At 51.1% G+C, this 21,335-nt stretch overlaps 1 protein-coding gene across 1 annotated transcript; it reads right to left on the reverse strand.

Moving 5' to 3' along the window:
• Positions 1–702: 702 nt before the first annotated feature.
• Positions 703–20,869, reverse strand: LOC137485540 (myeloperoxidase-like). Its single transcript, XM_068210072.1, has 13 exons — positions 20,617–20,869; positions 19,774–19,848; positions 18,472–18,565; positions 16,894–17,069; positions 14,819–14,939; positions 12,759–12,888; positions 11,519–11,725; positions 9,955–10,270; positions 7,785–7,945; positions 6,092–6,338; positions 4,122–4,292; positions 1,891–2,128; positions 703–917 (listed from the first exon to the last, which is right to left on the reverse strand). Exons 2-12 carry the CDS (start codon positions 19,844–19,846, stop codon positions 2,058–2,060), a joined length of 1,767 nt encoding a protein of 588 aa, XP_068066173.1. The 5' UTR covers positions 19,847–19,848; positions 20,617–20,869; the 3' UTR covers positions 703–917; positions 1,891–2,057.
• Between the last annotated feature and the right edge of the window lie 466 nt (positions 20,870–21,335).

Here is a 21,335-nt window from a genome sequence, read left to right on the forward strand (position 1 = left end):
TAGAGCAGCCTTCCCAGTCTGGGCATTTTTTCCCATGGAGGAAACCCTGGCATCAATAGTGAAGAGATAAATGGAAAGTCTATTAATCAGAAAAAAAATCTCAGAATTCCAGAACAGTTCAGGCAGGAGGGGACCACAGAGGGTCACTGGTGCCACCTCCCTGCTCAGGCAGGGCCATCCCAGAGCACAGGGCACAGCACTGTGTGCAGAGGGCTCTGCAGTATCCCCGCTGAGGGAGACTCCAGCCCCTCCCTGGGCAGCCTGTTCAGGGCTGGCACTGCCCAGGGCAGGAGTTCTGCCTCCTGGGCAGGGGCAGCTCCTGGGCTCAGGCCCTGCCCGTGGCTCTGGTGCCACTGCTGGGCCCCGGAGCAGAGCCTGGGCCCTGCTCTGCCCTCCCTGCACACAGGGACAGCCCGGCCCCAGGGCCCCTCTCAGCTGGGGCTCCTCTCCAGGCTGAGCAGCCCCAGCTCCCTCAGCCTTTCCTGAGGGAGAAACAATTCCCAGAACAGGGTGCTTGGCTTGGTCTGCCAGGAAATCTGCATTTTGTAGGAGCCACTCTAAGTACACCTAGTGAACTGGAGCATCTAAAGCTGTGCCTGGCACACAGGCCCAGCCCCATGTTAGGCAGCTCCGTTGTAAACCGTAGGGTCTGGCTTTCTCAGGGGTCTGCAGGCAGGACCTGCTGCGGTTTGCAGATCATACCTTGCTCCTCGGTGCTCTTTGACTTCCAGGGTCTGAGGTCCAGCTTTGGAATGTGACTGCAGCTCACAAAGCCATGGGGGTATTTGTTAGCCCGGAAGATATTCCTTGATACTTTAGTGATGTGGGTATTGTCACATATTATTCGTGACAAGGAGATTTTGGCCAGTGAATAGCGCTGGCGAGGAGTGAAAACCCCAGGGTTCTGCCACCAAAACCTGAAGGAGAAAGAAGACACAACAGATTTTTGCCTTCCGCCTTCTTCGCATTGATGACTCCCACAATATTAATTACCATTAACACTAATTTCTTTTGCCAAGTACAAATTTGAATTTCTGTTATTTAAATCAAGATCCCTGATTCCCCAAATTGGATAATTACCTTGCTTTTCTTTTGGCCATGGACAGGTAACAAAGCTGCAATTGATTTAATTGTCCTCAGATGAGGCACAGGTACCCTCTTTCAAATAGGAAAGGCTGCACAGACTGTGCACAAGCTGTGGTTACAGCCAAATGAGTGCCATGTTGAAACAAGCCCTGTAATTACTCAATTTTTTAGAAAAGGGTTCGTTTCCTGCCATAAGAATAGGATTCCTAGATGTGCAACAGACTGTTTGACCCTAAGCTCCTCATCCTGGGGTTTGAACTTGTCCTAAGTCTTTCTCAGCAGAACTGTTTCCCAGAAACATGGGTTGTGATCCCATTTTCAGGCAATATTGCTGGAAGGTACAGGGATCTTGCTTCAGAAATCCAGCTTAAAATGGGGAACGTAAATCACTGATGCACCTGAAGCCCCTGAACAACCTCAAGGAGGAGGAGGAGGAATTCAGGTGTGTTGAAACCTCAGCACTGCTGAAGTGATTTTGGCTGACAAGAAAACCCCAATCCACCACATCCATCACAAGAAAAGATCAAACCCTGCCACATGTCAGAGCAGAGGATTCCAGTTCAGAACTGGGGGAACAAAGAAGAAATAGTGAGAAATCACTTTGCTGGGAAGGGATCTCAGCCCAGGATCTCAACCATCAGACAGGGAATAAGAGTATGACTAACAAAGAGAATGAAACTTTTGAAGGAGTACTGAAAAACAAGCAACAAACAACTGGAGTAGTTTTCAGATCTGCGTGAAGAAATCTGCATAAACTCCAGCCTCCCTGTACTCCGGGGTTGGGATACCCAGCTCCCCTCTTACCTGTCTCCATCACGAATGTTCCTGAACTGGGTGCCAATGAGACAAGCCATGAGAGGCCCCACTCGTCCTCCTTTCACAGAGGGCTCTGCAAGAGCCCCAATCCAGATGTCAATATTCTTCGGTGTCCCATAGAGCTTCAGGAATTTCCTTGCCAGGTTCCGATTCCTTTACACGTGCCCAAGTGACTTCACTCCAGAGGGCTGTGAGAGCCCACAGAATTTTCTCCAGGAGTTGTAACCTGCAAGTAGTTGGATGTCAGAGCAGATAAAGCAGTGATGTGCTACCCCCTCCTGGAAAGATTTTTCCCTCTCCTTCCCAAAGCTGGGACACCAGTAGGACACCAAAAGGTTTAAAACATTTTTCTATATTTCTGTTAATGCTACTGCCTTCCCACTCCTCCAGAGCCAGCTCCCCCTGCCTGTTTTTGGAGAGCCATGTCTTTGCAGGTGGGAGTTGTACCACCACCTTCCAGCAATGTTCTGCACCACTCAGCAGGGATGCAACTGATGTTGCCTTCACTGAAAGTGAACCTGGACAAGATGTTGATGGCCTCTCTCTCTGTACAACAGGAGAATGACCAAGTGCTTCTCCACAGCTGGTCCCTGTCCAGCCATGGGGACAAGCCACTCACTCCATACAGCCCAAGTTACTTCAGCAAGCAGACTTTGCCAGCTGGACTAATTTTTCTGGACTGTAAACAGCCAAAAATCCACTGTGCCACAACTGGTGCATAATTCTGCATCTTGGTGGAGGAGATGAAATGATGCTGCAGCAAACACCTCTGCTGTAAGCAGGATGTCACAAAATCATGGAACAATTTGGATTGGAAGGGATAATAAAGTTCATCTTGTTCCACCCACTGCCATGAGCAGGGACACCTTCCACTATCCCAGGGTGCTCCAAGCCCCGTCCAGCATGGTCTTGAGCACTTGCAGGGATGGGGCAGCCACAGCTTCTGTGGGCAACCTGGGCCAGGGCCTCACCAATCTCACAGGAAAATTTTTTCCTGATATCCATTCCAAACCTACTGTCTTATGTCTAAAAACCAGGGAGCATTGGGAGCAAAAGACACAGCATATGGTGCCTAGATGACACCACTATCAAACAATTCCAGGACACTGAGAATTTGCTTAATCATGAAATTAATTAGGGAGGGGTTTTGACATTGCTATGCCATCACCACCTTTGTGGATGTCTAATATAAGGGAGTACAGCACTCATAGGTGGGTTGAGACCTAAAGCTAAACCCAAATTCACTAGAAATACATGTCACTCCCACCATGTCAGGTCTGGAAACCCAGGATTTGTGGGTTCTGATCAGATCTGCATGATGGTGTTCCTCAATGAAGCATGGAAAAATTACCTTATGTTGTGGCCAAGGCAGAGAAATCCTGTGAGCTCATGATGACACTGGATGTACTGCAAAGCCTCTGACTGGTCTTAAAACCCATGGAACCAGCTCAGTTTTCATCCCAGTTTCAAACAGGAGCCCTATTGCATCTCTCAGGATGTTGCTGACACAGCAGCTCTGGGCTCTTACCTCAGCAGAGTGACACTGTGGGGCAAGGATCCACCCAGTAGCCAGCTCTGAAGTGTTATCAACAATCTATTTCTCAAGACCATCTTGCAATGCCATTACACTGGTTTTGCACCTTGCAGAGCCCTGAGAGTTGTTCTGACATGCTTGGTTGTTTTTTTTTCTGGGACACAGATTTAATAGAGAAATTATGATGAGATTTTCTTTACATATTGGAATCTGCTCTTTCCAGTCATGTGTCTGGACTGGACCACTACAGATGGTTGCAGAGAAGTCACAGGGGACAAAAAGCCCTAATTCCACTCCTGCAAACTTGTTGCTGAACTATTTTACCGTTTTTTTCACTTGGACAATAGAAACGAGTCAGTCACTGAACACCAAGCTCTGGTCTGTGCAATGCCCCGTGTTCTTCTGCCTCCACGTCTCTCATGCAGCTTCAGCCAGGCTTTGCCTTCAGTGCTTGACCTCCACCCACTTACCTGTGGTTGTTCAGAACCAAGGAGAAGGTTTGGGAAAGAGCACTATAGAATCACTGAATATCCTGCACTGGGAGAGATACATAAGGATCACTGAATCCAACTCCTGAGTGATTTCAGCCAAGCATAGGCTGGTGAAGCTTCTCAATGTTTAATCACAAAAATGCCTGATTTCCACTTGTTTTTCTTTGTAAGCTCTGCTCCCACAGCTGACTTACCTGGAAGGCCATGATCTCGGCTGCGCTGCATGTTGAGCGCAGCTAAATCAAACCCAATCCTTTCAACCTGCTCAAAGAGCCGGTCCCGGAGCTCGCCCACCACCATCTGCTGCTGCGTCATCAGCTTGGCCTGGTTGGCCATGAGGCTCCGGAGATAGGGATCAATCCCACCTGCAGAGGTGGCACAGGGAAACTGGGATCAATTCCACCTGAAGCAGGGACATGTGAGCAGTGCAGGGAGGACGTTGTGTGGCTAAGAGGCCCCAGGGAGGTAAGCACAGCTCATATTTAATTATAAGCTTTTACTACATGAGAATCAATTTCCCTGCACTTGAAGAACTAAGAAGAAAATACTTTGAATAATGTTCTTGGAGGCCACAGTGTCGTGGTTTGACATGGAAGTGATTTTTTTTTTCAGGAAGTTGTGTCAAACCAATCAGTGGTCAAGTTTGGATATTGGCACCTGAAGTGACCACTGAAGATAGGGATACGCCTCTGAGAACACAGGGGGTTAAAAGCAAGAACTCCCAAGAGCTCGCTCTTTTTGGTTCCGGTCAAGGTGCTGTGCAGACCTCCCCTGCCCAGCCATGGGGCTGGGTGGGGGAGGGGGAGCTATGAGGCCTGGTCGAGGTGAGCCGAGGGGTAGAAGGACTGGAACCGAGCCAGCTCCTGTGGACGGAAGAGTGGAGAGAAGCGGAGATGTCTTTGTCATCCCCCCCCCCCCCCCCAGAGGGAAGAGATAGAGAGTCCGGACGGCACCTGTAACTTTGCCGGCGCGGAGGAGAAGGAGGGGAGGGGGAAGGCGCCCAGCCTTGGCCTTGGGAATCGGCTGCTGGGCAGAGATATCCGCCGTCCAGGGAGTCTGAGCTTTTAACCCTTTCCTGAGAAACGAAGGCTTTGTAAAATATTACTCCTCCTTGATTTGAAGTAGAAGAGAGACAGTCTGGGATCCGAGATGATGGAAGAAGAAATTCTCGAGTTGGAAGGAGATGATGGAGTGGCTTGTGGCTGGACTTCTCTTGTTAGCCATAGACTGAACCAAATTCTCCTAACAGAAGCTGCACTTAGGGTGGTGCGTTGGTGTGCCAGGAGACCTGTTTCAGTGATTACCAGCAGAGGAGTAGCGAGAAGGTGTGGAGAAGCCCTCTATCTTCAAGGAAGAAGAAGAGGAGAAGAAGACCTCTGTTCTTGGACCCTCAGCCCCAGGGGAAAATGGGGGGGACTGTAGTCCCAAAATGAGAAACTGAACTGTTGTCTCTTTTGGTCCATGGCAAAGCATCCTTAAAGGAGCCCTATGAGCAGTCTGTCCATGCACGGTGGTGAGAGCACTGTGACATGGAAAGGAGAGTGTCACCATGGCAGATTTTCTCCGGGCGGTTGCCATGTGTGACATGGAAACACAAGGGTGGCAATTGTGTTTCCTGGGGGGGGGGATCTGTGGCACAGGAGAGACTCCTGTCTCCCTTGAAAGACTGAGTATTTGAATATCTGAAGGGTAGCAACTTGATCAGGATCCTGGGTGGTGTCTCACTGTTAAGTTTGTTTAGAAATTAGGTGGGAGGAGGAGGGGTGTTTTAGAAAGTCTTCATCCAGGATTTAGTGTTTGTAGTTTTTATAGTAGTAGTAGTTTAATAAAGTTCTTTCCTTAGTTACTAAGTTTGGGCCTGCTCTGCTCTGTTCCTGATCACATCTCACAGCAATTATTTTAAAAAGTATATTTTCATGGGGGCGCTGGCATCGCGCCAGTGTCAAACCATGACACACAGCAATGAAGCAATCGGACCATTTTGGAACATGATGGGCTGCCCTCGTCTACAGGGGACAGCTCTGTTGGGACAACCCTGGCTGGTAATAAAGGCCATTTCATACATTGAACACAAATCACTTTTAAATTTGGCTGAAGCAGGAGTTCATCCAGAGAGGGCAGAAAGGATGAATGAAATAAACCCGCACTGCAGAAAAGGATTTACCTTCTTGAATGATTCTCCAGACAGCAAAGAAGGAGGTTCTGAGCTGAATTTCAGGAGTTATGGGTCTGTAATATTCATCTAAGCGGCCAACAGTTGGAGGGACTGAGGCGTGAGCAAAGCGAAAAGCCAAGGTGAAGACATTGGATACCCGAGAATCCACAGACTCGTTGTAGCCCTGGTAGCGAGGAATGAGCCTGCGGAACCTGCATCCCAATAGGAGAGGCAGGTAGTCCCTGTAGGTTATGATCTAGGGGGAAACAAGGAAAGGGTGAACTGTTAATATCTTGGCCATCAGTTTCTGCAGAAGCAAAGTTGATTTTCATGTTCTCTCTGCCACAACTCTCTGGCAGGTCAGAGCAACATAGGTTGGACGCAATGATCTCAAAAGTCTTTTCTAATCTAATTGGTTCTGTGATTCTGTGAAGATAAAAGCCTGCCAAATCCTCCCAAATACTGTCTCCTTGTCACGGCACCACTCCCATCAGGCAGGCAGAACTGCACCCTTGGTGCCTCAGATAGTAAAGATAACATCGGCAGATAAGGGGCGGGGGGGGGGGGGGGGTGTTGTAGCACCACCCACGGGCAGAGCTCCCTGAGTCCTCCCACAGCAGAGATTTCCGGTCCTGCTCTCATGTCTCTGTGGGATATTGAGGAGGCAGCACAATATGATTTAAAAAAGAAAAATCCAATTCTGTGTCAGTCGGAGAAAATGGATTAATTGTCTGAATACTGCATGAAGATGAAACCATTGATGTAAACACAATGATGGAGATGATGCTTTTTGGGCAATCCTTTGAGTGTTTGCCTTGCCCAACATGTTTTTTCAACAATACAATAATATTGAAATTGACAGCATAAAACCATAAACATTTTGATATTCCTGCTTTTTATTTTTTGTTAAACCAGCTCAGAAGACAGGCTTCAAATGAGGTGTAGTGCTTCTGGAAACCCCATGTCCCTTTCCCTCATAGGATTCAGGCTTTCCTGCCAGCTGTAAAACCTCATCTGGCTTTGAGGCCACTCCTGCTCCCAACTGGAGGCTGGACAAGAGACTTTGGGAGGTCCCTCCCAAGCACAGAGGTGCTTGTGTGACCCCAGGATCCCATTCAGTGTCAAGCCTAGGGTAGTGTGTCAAGCTAGTCAAGCTTGTGTGGGGTGGTCAAAGGGTGCAGCCCCATCCAAGGAGACACCATGGCTGGCTGCACCCACCAGCACATGGGGCTTCTTCACGGAATCCCAGAATGGTTTGGGTTGGAAGGGATCTTTAAGATAATTTCATTCCAAACCACTGCCAGGCGCCGGGAATTGTTGAGAGGAGAGGATTCACAACCCAAGGAATTGTAATCCAAATTTCCAGTACCATTTTTATCAGGTACAAAACACCAGTTAGAAAAGCTTTTTCTCTGACTTTTCTGTCTGTTTCTCAAACAAAAATGTACCATTAAAAACCTCATCAAGCACTTTGTAAATTTAACAGTAGAGGGACATCAAAGATTCAGGGGGACCCCTCTGTGCTTGTCATTTCAGGTATCTCTATGTGATTTTGCTTTGGTCAAAAGGGGCTGGAGGAAAGAATTTGGTCCTTTCACCCCAAAATCCTACACCCTTTGGCCACCCTGCACTAGCACAATCTAACATGTGAACCCTGTGAAACTGCAGGCAGAGCCAGCACAGGTGAAATGATGGCTGGTACCTGGATCATGGCTCCCAGGATCTTTCGTGCCTCCTGGTAGAGCCTCTCATCATTCCAGTGGGGATTGAGGCTCCTTAGCTTTCCAGCCAGGCGGTTGTGCTCCCGCACAAAGAGCGTGTGCATGCAGGCCAGCTCCAGCATCTCACTGGCACGGGTGTCACCTGGGAGGGGCACACACAACACTGGAGTGGGAAAGTCACATTGGGAAGCATACACAGAGGAATTTTTAGATGGCTCAATATTTGTGTTGTGAAGAAAATGGGTAAGAAACACAGAGGAGGAGGAGAGGGAAACCAAGAATCGGACAGCACCAGGCAAAAGCTGAATTTCTGCTGAGGCAACAAAGCCAGGTGCTGTCCTGGCTGTGCTGAGAATCACAGGTGGGGAAAGTTTCAGTGAAAGGCTGGGAGCATTAACTTAAAAAGTTAAATACAAGTAGGTGTTCTCCAGGCTCCCATATCAGAGATGTTTGGTCTCACAGCTCAAGAGAGAAATGCAAATGGGCAAAAGGAAGTCAAGATGGCCAAGGAAGCTCTGAAACTCAGAAGGTCTCCTTCAAACCAGCTGAAACTGTGGCCATAGCAAGGTGACTGTCACAAACAGGCCCTCTGGAGAGTAAAAGGAAAAGCAAAACGAGTCAACTTGGATGAATAAATAACAAACAGCATCACAATAAAATATCAAATCCTTCTTCATACATCTGGGGCAGGAAATGCAAGAGCAAGCAGGTGATGAGTGCATAGACAAGCACTCAGAGAAAAGTAAATGTCGTATTTAGACCCTTTGTCCCACAGCAAATAGAGGGATTTGCTCCTGCACTTGGCATAGGGCCCTTTTCATCCACTCTCAAAGGCTGCCTGTGAGGCACTGCGGAAGGAGAAACAAAAGCAGCACTGTGAGGTTTCCATGAGCAGAATGCATCCAGCCAGTGCTTCCAACAGAGCTCTGGGAGGAAACGCTGAGCCCTGTGAGGCAACTGCACATGTAAAACTCCCCCAGTTCTCAGGGACCGGACAAGTCACAAATAAGACACTGAATTTTCAAAGGCACTTCCGAAGCAGCCTGAACTGATGACTATAAAAGAATTGATGGGTCTGTTCCAGCCATGGAACGAGACCTGTTCCTTGCTGAGAGTCCACAGGGGCCAGAAGCCCCTCCTAGGAAGTATCTGACACTCCTGTCCACTCTGCTTCTCACTGGGCACCTGCCTTTGGCCACAGGTCCTGCGTGGTCCTCACCAAGGAGAGACCTGCACAGAACTGGGGGAGCAGGTGAACACATGGAACAACACGTGAGACAGGTGGAATGCTGCGGGAGCCTGGAGGGAGCGTGAAACACCATGAGCTTTAAAGGAGAGAGCTGATGGATTCCAAGGACCATGGGGATGTTCAGAGGAACTTCAGCCAGATATGAAAGGGGCCAAGGGAATAGAAAGCAGCTCCACAGCTGATGAGATCTTTTGTGCCCTGAAGCTTTCTCCAGCACTGCCACAAGCAGCTTGGCGTGTCCAGAACCAGCAGGAGCCAGCTAGGAAGTCCTGCTCTCCAAAGGAAATAGTCCAGGGAGACACTAATTCAGGAGGTATATCAGAAGCATCCCTCTCTGGGGTCCCACAGGTTTGTGGAAAGTACTCCCAGTATTCCCTCAGCCGTAACAGTGGTGGGAACACACCTTAAAAGGCCACCTTGGTCTGGTATTGGCCTCATCCTCGTTCTAGCTGGGATCCAAGCTCCTCTCACAGTGCAGCAGGGACATGCAAATGTTTCCTGCTGTGACCCAGCACATCTGGGTTACACATCTGTTCCCATCCTGCTGGGACAGAGATAGCCATGGAAGGACAAGTACGGACCAGCCATTGCCTCCATGCCAGGCTGCCATTGCTATGCCTGATTGACTCCATCATGGCACTGGTTCCTAGGTCACTCTGGGCCCTACACCAGAGCTGCAGGGCATGGATGAGACACCTTCACTCCAGGTTTATCCTCACAAACAACACTTGGAGAGGGTGAAGACCTTCCTCCTACCTAGCACAGCCTGTCTCAGTCTTTCATGATTTGCTCCATTCCATTTTCTATTTAAATAAGAGAAACAAACAACTAAAGACGTGAACTGGAGCTGGTGGAATTGTCTGCTCCAGATTCCAGGTTTGGGGTGCAAGCACCTGACTCACCTGCAAGAAAACAAGGGATTCGAGCTGCCCCACTGGCCTTGAGGCAGGGCTCCTTCCTCATGGGACCGAAAGGCATGTATGCCCTGCCCCTGTCCGTGAAGTTGTGGTTCACAGCCAGGAGGCCCCTCTGGCTGCTCCGGTCCCGCAGCCGCTCAGCCACGGCCACCTCACTACCATACACGACGCTGCCATCCAGGAACGAGGTCAACGCGTTGATCTGCTCCCGCACCACTCTGCCCCGCGTGCAGGTGGGGGCTGAGCGGAAGAAAGGGAGGCAATCCCTCCTGTTGGTGATTCGGGGGTCGTTGGGTGGGATCTGCAGATAGAGAAAAGGAAAATTCATCAGTGGCTCAGGAGATGGAGCCAGGCAGGAGCCCTCTCATAGGGCATAAGTCTCCAGCATAAATCTTGAGATGAAGGGTCAGATTGACAGCAGAGATGCTGCTTTAGGAGCCGAAGTCCCAAACAGCCTAGAGCCTAAAGTCCTATGGATTCTTAAAGTATTTCCTCTGAAAATAAATATATTGGACTGCATCTTTAACGCTCAGTTTTCTTATCTCCCTATCTACACCATAGAGAGTTGTCATCCAGAACTTGTGATCCTTCCTTCCAGCACTCTTAAATGTATGTCAGGGAAACACTCAGTGATGTTCAATCCCATCATAGTTTTCCTTGAGAGGAATTAGGAGGACATGTGGGAGTCAGAGCTGCAGCAGAACTTCAAAGGTGGGAGAGCTGGGCTGCAGGAGGGACATGGACATGATTTGGAGAAAAGGAGGCTCAGGGGGGACCTCCTGGCTCTGCACAACTCCTGACAGGAGGGGACAGCCAGGGGGTTCGGGCTCTGTTCCCAGGGAACTGGAACAGGAGGAGAGGGAATGGCCTCAGGCTGGGCCAGGGGAGGCTCAGGGTGGACACTGGGAGGAATTTCCCCATAGAAAGGGTGGTCAGGCACTGGAAGGGGCTGCCCAGGGAGGTGGTAGAGTCCCAATCCCTGGAGGAGTCCAAGGAAGTCCTGGATGTGGCACTCAGTGCTCTGGGCTGGGGACGAGGTGGGGGATCGGGCACAGTTTGGAATGGAAGATCCTAGAGGGCTTTTCCAAACCCAATAATTCTGTGATTCTGTGATCTTATGGAGCAGGGACCAGGATGTGACTCCTGATAACGCCGCAGGCACTGCAGGGAGATCTCAGCACTCCCTTCTACCATGCAAAGAGCCCTTAAGTCCTGTGGATTTTCTGAGGTGTTGACACTCCCAAGTGCCTGTCTGTGACACTTCCTGTTTTCCAGACATCACCCGTGCTACCTTTGCACAACAGCTCCAAAGAAAAACCACACTGCTGAGGGAGATGGCCAAAGGCCTGGCAAAGTCTGTGCCTGTGCCTGAACCCAGGGACCGCCCATGGAACACAGCACTGCCGCCACACAGAGTGCTTTGACCTCCTTGGCCTGTTCTGGGAGGATATTCCTCCATGGCCAAGGACCGTGAGAGCCACCAGCATGTCCTGGTTGGAAAGCAGATGCCCTCTCCCTTCCTTCCCTGGAAGAAGGAGGCTGCCTGTACCTGGATGGGAAAGCAGGGAGGCTCCTTGGCACAGCTGGTGTCACAGTCTGTCTCACCACCAAAGGGGACTCTGGCTGGGGTTTCTGGGCTGAAATCCAGGTCGTGGTCAATAAACTGGCCCCACTGCATGAACATGAGGGATCTCTGCTGGTCCATCCACAGCTGCTCTGGGGGGAAGCGGACAATGTCATTGGACACTTGTCGGACCTGCAGGGGTGGAAGCAGAACGCATTGGTGGGTAATGACGTATGTGAATGGGTGCACCCAGCTGCAGGGTCATCAGCAAAAATTCCCAGGGCACTTTTTGTGCTTTACAGACAAAAAAACCCCAAATCTGTCTGTGCAGGCAGGTGTCACCATCACCACGTGCCCTTCACTGAGCACAGCGCTGCTCTGGCTCTAAGCAGGATTCTGAGCCTCCAGGCCAAGACTGTCCCTTGATGGACTTAGGGAAATAGCTAAGCAAGCCTGGGAAAGGTAGACAAAACAAATTTTAAAAGACCTTTTTTTGAATAGAAGTGTAGAAAAAATAGCCCCAGGGAATTTCTGAAAGTTATCTTCAAGTCCTCCTCCCTTCTCATCCCTTCCCCAGCCATCACAGTTCCCCCACCTCCATGTATTACTACAGAAAAAGTGGACACTGTGCCATGGAGGAAGGTTAGGAAGTACAGCAAATCCATGAACACAACACCAGCTCCTCATCAGAGCTGCTGTTGCACCAAGTTCTAGTGACCAGAAGCCACCTCACAGTGCCCCTGCTCATATCCAGGTGCCACGAGAGCCACAACCCCTGCACTTCACCCACCCAGGGACCCCCATATAGCATTTCTGGTCATACATTTTTTGTCCTGGGGATTCCCTGGTTCACTTTATCCTCTGGCATAATTGCTTTTCAAGAGTTAACCACCACACACCAAATCAAAAAAGGTAAGTAAAATAATTTTGCTTAAATTCACTCAAATTAAAAGAACATATTGTGTAATTCTGTATTTCTCTTGTCATTCTGCAGCAGTCAGATTAATTTTCCTTTGCTTTTTCTGAAGGCATGGGACTTAGAAAGCATTCCTAATAGATCCCCCTGGGTATTCTCTGACCATCACCCTGCAGCTGGTGAATTTAAGCCCCTCCAACCTGATCCACAATTCCAGCTAGTGGATGAGCCCTTTGATGACTGCGATCTGTCCTAGAACTGACAATCCCCAGGCCTGACACTGTGTTCTGAGACTGTTATAAACTTTACCAGTGGAAGGGGGAATCCAGAGAAATGCTTTCCTTCCGTCCACCCACGGGGCATGGACACACCATCCTCATATTCTGCTGGCAGCCACCTGGCCAGGGCTCTGTTGGAAGCTCCTAGGGATGGGTTCCTCCTGTCAGAGGCAATGGAAAACCAGCAAACAGTTGGAGCCAAGAGCTTGTGGATATGGAGAAATGTGGACCTTGGAATGGGAGCACGCCATGGCTGGGGAACTGCTGCAGTTCTATAGGTTTGGTGCTATCAGTAAACCTCAGGATTAATAACAATAACAACAATAAACATAGAATTGTTTAGGTTGGAAAAGACCTTTAATAATCCACCCCAACTCTCAGCTTCTCCCAGGCAAGAACTCAGGTGCCCCTGATGTCATCCAGCCTGAAGAAAGGCCCTCAACCTCAGACTGTGGCTGGAAAACAAAGTTGGAAGCTGAACACCATGGAAAAGGGGAAGAAGCTTGGAATGGAATTCCCTATGGTCTTGAAAACAAACTCTACTCGCTCCTCCACATTCCTGCTCCTGGACTGTTGTTTGCTGCATTGAGAGACAGCAAGATAGAGCTGTCCTTTGCTTTTTAGTTAGTTTTTAGCTAGCTGAGGCAGAGAAGTTCTCTGGACTGTAGTTTTTCTTTTTCATTAGATCTGTTTAAAATTTCTGTGGACTGAACACCAGAAGAGCACCGGCAGCTCTCACCTGTGGCCCACCTGGCTGGGCCTGGGCCACGGAGGGACTGATCAGAGACTGAGTGAGCCGAGCTACAGCCCAGTTTGTAACCTCTTCAGAGCAGCAAGAAGTTTTATTGTTTAATATTGTTCATTTTTTGTGCTGGTGAATGCTTTGCCTGTTAAATAAAGTTTTTTCCACCTTTCTCCAAGGAAATATTTCCCCAAACCGGTTCGTGGAGGGGCTGCTTGAATCGGCTTTCTAGAGGAACACTTTCAGAGGTTCTCTCTCAAATTTGCCCTAAACCAGGGCAAACACACCATGAAAACCTTAATTAGAGTACTAACATACTTTCGTTGGAGTGCATGTCCAAAGTGTGTTCTGTGGTGGCCTCTCACCCAAGGGGGTGTAGCACTGCCCCAGGCAGTGGAGAAACAGAGCACAGCCAAGCCCACCTTCCCCAGGGCCTCAGGTCTGGATCGGGTGTCATGGACATGCCCTTATCCCAGAGCCCACATCCCCCCCTGCAGTGGAAGGCGGCAGGAAGGTCTCTCCTTAGTTCTTATACAATCCCCTGAAGGCTAAAGTACCCTGGGACAGGAAGAGCTGGCTGAGGTCCTTCCTCTGCCTCAGCTGCTCCCAGGAGCTTCCCAGCTCTGTTTTTAGAGGGAATGTTTCTGAACTGTCCCTATAAAACACCCTATGCTCAGCAATTTCCCATGTCTCCCACATTCCCCATTCCAGCCATGGGAGGTGCAGGCAGTGTTCTCCCAGCCCATATGCCCAGATTTCCTCCTACACAGTGTGGGGCAAGGGGATGGCTAGATCATGCCTAGTACGAATTTAGGTCAGGAAACCCTTGAAGACCCTGCCAAGGGGCAGGGCCAGACAAAGAGTCTGTCCCCCACATGGAGCTCCTCCTGTTTTGGCAAAGAGCTGGTTCAGGTACAACACCAGGAACCTTCCAAATAGGACTGGAATTAACAACTCCACACATTACTAGGAAATACTGTGGAGTGTGAAACCCTAAAACAAGGTGCCTGTGTGGATCATTCCTGGGGAAGTGGGTCTTGTTCTACTTTTGGAGGATGCTCAACATCCATGCATAGAATAATTTAGGTTAACCACCAGCTCAGATCACTGAGTCCCTCCTTGGACACCTCCAGGAAAGGGGACTCCACCAGCCCCCTGGGCAATTCCAATACCTGACCACCCTTTCCAGGAAGAAATTCCTCTTGATGTCCAACCTGAGCCTCCCCTGGTGCAACTTGAGGCCATTTCCTCTTGTCCTGTGCCATCCACCCATCCATCCATCCATCCATCCATCCATCCATCCATCCATCCATCCATCCATCCATCCTCCTGCTGACACAGCCCCTCACCTGTTGTTGCACTCGCCAGTAATGGTTCTGTAGCCAGAAGATGCACAATTTATTTTCTTATCCTGCTGGTCACATCCAGTGGCCTTGAAAATCACCTCCACCTGAGCTGGACTCAGCAAGTCTGGCAGGGAATAAGGGAGAAAAAAAGCATGCAGGAACACACTGGCCCTGCTGGGTTTGCTCAGGAAAAGGTCCCCCTGTACCTAGTACCTGTACCTGCATCATCTGCACAACCACTGGCATTTAACAGTGTGCTGTCATTTAACTTTTCCTGCTCTAAGATGTGCCAAGGATGCTCTTTGAGCAGCAGATGCTTTTGCTGGTTTGGAAAGCATCAAACCCAGCAAAGCTATGGTCAGATCTTATTTATAATCACATGTTAGGCTCATGCAGCAGCAGAATGGTTTTCTAGTATTGGCACTTCCTCTCCTCTCCCTTTTTATCTCCACCATAAAATGCAGTCACAGCCATCCTAGGGGCTATTACAAGTTTTTCCCCTTGGAAGCAGGTCCCAGCAACACCAGTGTGTGTCACCCTTGCTTGGAGCTGCCTGGACAAGAACCATCCTGTGGCTGGTCTCACCGAGGGCACTTGTGTTTTGCTGTGCACATTTCCCTTTGTAGGGAAGCTAAGTGGCAGAGTTTAACAAGAAAAGTCTTACAGAATCACAGAATCATGGAATGGTTTGGGTTGGAGAGACCTTAAAGACCATCCTACTCCAACCCCCCTGCCAAGGGTAGGGACACCTTCCCAAGTTGCTCCAGCCTGGCCTTGGACCCTTCCAAGGGGCAGCCACAGTTTCTCTGGACAACCTGTGCCAAGGCCTCAGCACACTCCCAGCCAGCAATTTCTTCCTAACATATAATCCAAATCGCTCCTCTTTTAGTTTAAAATCATTCCCTCTTTTCCTGTCACTATATATCCATGTAAAAATTCTCTCCCTCTTTTTTTATAAGCCCTCCTAGGCACTGGAAGAAGCTCTAATGTCTCCCCAGAGCTTTCTCTTCTCCAGGCTGACCCCCATCTCTCCCAGTCTGTCTCCATAGGGAAGATGCTCCTTCTTGGCTCTTGCTGCTCACTCCACGACCCAGCCCTCTGAGGTTTCCTGGTCACTGCTGCCATCAACAGTCTGAGTCACAGCACGGTTTAAAAAGCCACTGGGCAGGTGGGTGAGAGGTGGCAGCCAGATGGCCCTTGCAGGGCACTGTAGTGGTACTGGAGCATCAGTCCTGGATGGAGAGGCTGGAGCCCTGCACAGCCAGTTCTGCCATCACCTTCCAGCTCATCCTGTCCCGGAGCAAAGCCAGAGCACCCCATGATGTGCCTTATCCTGCCAGTACTTTACTGTAGTGTTGGTAAAGTGTTTGAGGTCAGGCTAGATGAGGCTTGGAACAGCCTGGGACAGTGGAAGGTGTCCCTGCCCATGGCAGGTGTGGAACTGGATGGGCTTTAAGGTCCCTTCCTACCCAAACAATTCCATGATCCCCAGGAGTTCATATGTATATGGTAGGAGTCCTCCCTGTGTGTCCCTGAGCTGTTCCTTTCACTGGCCCTGATTTGCCTCCTCTCAGCAGCCTGGCCTTGCCTGACTCCATCTCACAGAGGATGTTGCTCCTCCAGACATGCACTGAAATGTTCTCTCACATCTCCCCATTCTCTGTTTGGACAGTGTTGTATCTGTGAGGTGACTTCAGTGCTGTCTGAGGTTTGGCTGAAGAACTGCCCTCCTTGGGGCCAAGCTGCTGGGAGTCATCTCTGGGTTTGCTCATTCCCTACTCAAGCAGCAGAATATCTACCAAAGCCTTCCAAGCTTTGACCCATTGGCACATGAACCTCCATACAGCAGAAGGAACCAGGGAAGTGCACAAAACACTTTCACTAACTGAAAATCCCCCCAGTAATATTTAAGATGGAAAAAGAGCACAGAAAAATAACTCAGCTTTGCTTCACTGCAGTCACATGGGAAAGCTTTGTCACAGCCCATCATAACCCCCTTTCCTTCCTTCCTCCCAAGCCTCAATGACCAAGCCCATGTCTTTCTCCTCTGCCTTCCTCCCAGCAAAGGGGGATCCTACCTGTGACGTTGAAGTCCCCCCTCACAGCCCATCGCAGCCTCTCTTTGAGCAGGCTCAAGGTGGTCTGCAGATAATCCACTGCCCGGACAGCTATTCGTGTCCCCCCCACTGGCTGCTTGAAATATCTCAGGAGCTCTGCCGGGGTCAAGGCATTGTTCTGCAGGTTCTTCTTTATGCTGCAAGGGACAGGAAACCAAACTCTGAAATGGAGCAGGGGCAGGGATGCTGCAGTTGCACACCTGAGCATCAGGCACGGCACGTCCTAAGTCTGAACTGCTGGAGAGAGTCACTGGGAGAGGCCAGGACTGCTCCTAGCACCCTCCACATAGCAGCAGAGAGACTTGCAGGAAGGGAGTCCCTGAAACTGCCCAGCTCCACCTGCCAGAAGGCAAATAACATCCATGAGGCACCAAACCTCGCTCAGCTGTTATCCAGATCATCAGTATCTCTCACTGTCCGGAGGCCTCAAATGTCTCCAAGCCACCCTGTCCTAAAGTTGCTGGAGCCTCCTCTCAGCTGGAGGAGTCCCCAGGCCAGGGAGGGGATTCAGAGTGTGGCTGCTGGCAGAGGAAGGTATGGGCTGGTAGGAAGCTGGACACTCCCAAAGCATGGCTGGGAGTCACACAAAATGTCCTCACTGCAGCATCCAGCCGTTTGCTGCATCAATGGGAGGGAACCACTGGAAATAAGCAGGAGCCTGTGCTGGTCTCAACTCAGGGCTCATGCTTCTGCATCAGGCTCAGCTGTGAAGGTGGGAGGCCCTGACACAGGGTGCCAAGAGGAGCTGGAAATGTCCAAGGCCAGGCTGGACGGGGCTTGGAGTACCCTGAGATAGTGGAAGGTGTCCCTGCCCATGGCTGCATGGCTGGGGCTGGAACGAGATGAGCTTTAAGATCTCTTCCAACCCAAACCAGTCCAAGATGCTGTGATTCTTTGAAAACCGAGACAGAGGAGGTCACAGCTCTCGGTTACCCGACAACTGGTGTAAAATCAGGTGAGCAGGCAAAAGCTGGATGACAGCCCGCTGTGCTCCCAGAGTTCCCCACCCCGCTGTCCCCGTGCTGCGGGGAGGAGAGGCGGGGGAAGCTGCGGTGCGGGAGGGGACAGGGGCAGGGGACAGGAACAGGGGACAGGGACGGGGGACAGGGACAGGGGACAAGGACAGGGACGGGGGACACGGACGGGGGACAGGGACAGGGGACAAGGACAGGGACGGGGGACACGGACGGGGGACAGGGACAGGGGACAGGGACAGGGACGGGGGACAGGGACGGGGGACACGGACGGGGGACAGGGACAGGGGACAGGGACAGGGACAGGGACAGGGACGCGGGACAGGGAGAGGGGACAGGGACAGGGACGGGGACGGGGGACAGGGACGGGGGACACGGACGGGGGACAGGGACAGGGGACAGGGACGGGGGACAGGGACGGGGGACACGGACGGGGGACAGGGACAGGGACAGGGACAGGGACAGGGACGGGGGACGGGGACGGGGGACACGGACGGGGGACAGGGACGGGGGACACGGACGGGGGACACGGACGGGGACGCGCCACGCCCAGCCCGGCTCTCACCGCTCCCGTGTGCGCTTGTAGGCGGCATCCACCAGCTGCCGGGCCTCGGCCACGCTGCTCAGCAGGGATGTGTCCGACAGCTCCAGCGGCACATCTGAGCAGGGAAAGGGAGGAGCAGAGGTGAGGGTGCCGGCAGGGAGCATCCCTGCGCCTCCTCCACCCAGGAATTGGACACGGCAGTGCTGGAGGCAAGTGCCGCTCACTCTCCAGAGATCTGCGTATAAATATATTCCTCAGGGAAGTTTGAGAGTCTCTCCTGGGCACGAAGGGAATCCCTCTATCAGTGGAGGCTTCAAACAGCCCCAAACAGTGAGAGGTGCAGGCACCATCTGTCCTGCCCTTTCACAGCAGAGCATTTGAACAGGTTGTCCAGAGAAGCTGTGGCTGTCCCATCCTTAGAAGTGTCCAAGGCCAGGCTGGATGGGGCTTGGAGCAACCTGGAATAGTGAAAAGCGTCCCTGCCCATGGCAGGGGGTGGGATGGGATGAACTGTAAGCTCCCTTCCAACCCAAACCATTCTGGGATTCTCTGATTCTATGAGCAGCCTGATTTCCCCATATCTTTCCCCAGCCCCTCCTGCCATCTCCTGCCATTTTCACTGCTCCCCTTCCTGCCCTGGGGGGAGCTCCCAAAATGAATTTCATCTCCATCATCTGCTGGCTGTGGCTCACAGAAAGGAAGGGGATAGACCATGAGGGCTTCTCTGAGTGACAGCACTACAGTTTCTGGGACAGAGGAAAACTTCAAAAAATAGCACAAAGGGATAAATATCTCCCAAATCTCCTCAGTTTCTTTTAAATATCTTCCCAGATCAGCCCAGAGCTCAGCTCTCGGACAATCCTGATGAGAAAAATTATTGCCTGGACCACCATTTGAGACAAATGAAAAGCCAGGCATGTGCTTTTCATAAGGATTTGACATTGTAAATTAGCAGATGGAGGTCTCTATATGTTTTGGAGCAGTGATTCAGGGCTGGAAGAGGGGGAGTGACTGCCCCATCCCTGCACTCCACAGGCCCTGGTAGATCTCTCAGGTGCTGGCAGAGGGAGGGAGACCCTGGGTCCATGGGCATGGACCAGTGCTGGGAACTGAGCTCCTTTACTTGATTTTAAGGAATCAGGCAGGATATGAACTGGTAAAAACCTGGAAGAGCCAAGATTAGTGCCAGAGGAGGTACAAACTGTGCGCCTTCTGGCACCTTTTCAGGGCTGTGCTGGTGAATGACAGGCTCTTCCAGACATAGCTTGATCTTTCCCACTCAGAAAATCCCCTGATCTGCAAAGCCTGAGGAAAGGACAATACCGTAGGAATAGGATACAGATGTCTGGAACAGGCTAAGGATCACCAGCAACCCCAGGAAGGCTTCTGCCTTCATCCCTGCAAAGAAATGTAAGTGAAGATGACCAAGAACATATGGATGCATCAGGAAGGTCCGTGCCAAGGTGGAGGATGGCACGTGCCAAGGGAGCTCGTGAAGCATCCCCTGCCCGATGCAATGCTTCCAGGAGGGAGTGCACTGCCTCAGAGGTCCTGTCAGTGCCATGTGGAAAAGGAGCAGCCTCCTGTCCCAGGGACTGCCAACACTGGTGGAAACGTGCTGCTTGGGACTTTGGGGGCAACACAAAGGGACCAGAATCTGCTGCCAGCACAGAGTGTGCAAGGGAGAGCTGGTGGGGAAGAGAGAAGAGCCAGGATAGCACGGCAGGTCCTCTACACCTCTGTTTCTCTGCCTTTAAATTCCAAGAGTTCTCCTTGCAAGTAGTCATGTCACATGAGATGTCACATAAAAACATACAGGGACTGTATTCTCTTTATTCCTGATTAGCCTGGGATTGAGGATATTCAGATTAAAATTTACACCAAAAATTTGGAGGAAATAATACTTCAATATTTAGAATGTTGCTACAAAAATCACTATGAGTGAACTGTATCAGTTCCTCAATAGAGCCAGACTGAAGTCAACTATGAGCTGGATATCACTCTATCCCCATAATTATAAAATACTGCATTTGTATTTGTTTTAATGGGAATTTATTCAGTTATTACCTATCTGTTCCTTTAACATGGGCTGCAGAAGGAGTGGGAAGTATTTAATAGCCATTTAATAGATGTTTGGGATGTTTCTCCCAAAGCTGACCCACTCACCTCCCAAGGTGGCTCCAAGCAATCAGCTCCCAGAATGCGCCCAGAGCTGTGGGCTGAGCACCCACCGTGAAGCTGCCTCAAAGGCACCCTAAAATGCCTGGCTAAGCCCCGTCCCTGTGGAGGAGACCCTGGCGACAGCAGCACCGCGCTCCAGGCACTTCCTTGCTGCGCTCCAGCCGCGCCCGGTGCCAGGCGAGGGTGGAAGCAGCGGGAACCACAGAGCTCAGCCCCGAACTCAGCCGCAGCTCCCCAGTCCCAGCCCCGGCAGAGAAACAAACCCTCCACAAGAGAAAAGCGGCTGTGCCCGGGCCAGGCTCTCACCTGCGATCCGCCGCCTCTTCCCTGCCCGCGGCCCCTCCGCGCCCGCTTTTATCTGCCCGGCGTTATCAGCAGGGGCTGCCCCGGGGCCCGCGAACTTCCCTGGAGCGGGCGGCCAGTCCGGTCCAGCGCTCACCTCACCCCCCACCCTGTGCCCGCCGGGGAGGCTCCTTTGCTCGCGACTGGATACACGGCCTGATGCTTCCCCGGAGCTTTCCCGGGATTTTCGAAAGTGGAGATGTGACCACTTTGTGGTGGTTTGAGAGTCTTGAGCCCCTCTGGGGGTGTCTTCCAGGGACAAGGTTCCTTCCCCCATGGTGCTCTTCATCCTCTGCCGCTTTTAAAGGTCAAAGCAACACTTTCACATCTACCCCCGGAAACACCTGCAGTGCCCAGCACTC

This window comes from Anomalospiza imberbis, chromosome 20, assembly GCF_031753505.1.
Source record: "Anomalospiza imberbis isolate Cuckoo-Finch-1a 21T00152 chromosome 20, ASM3175350v1, whole genome shotgun sequence".
NCBI classification, from domain to species: domain Eukaryota; kingdom Metazoa; phylum Chordata; class Aves; order Passeriformes; family Viduidae; genus Anomalospiza; species Anomalospiza imberbis.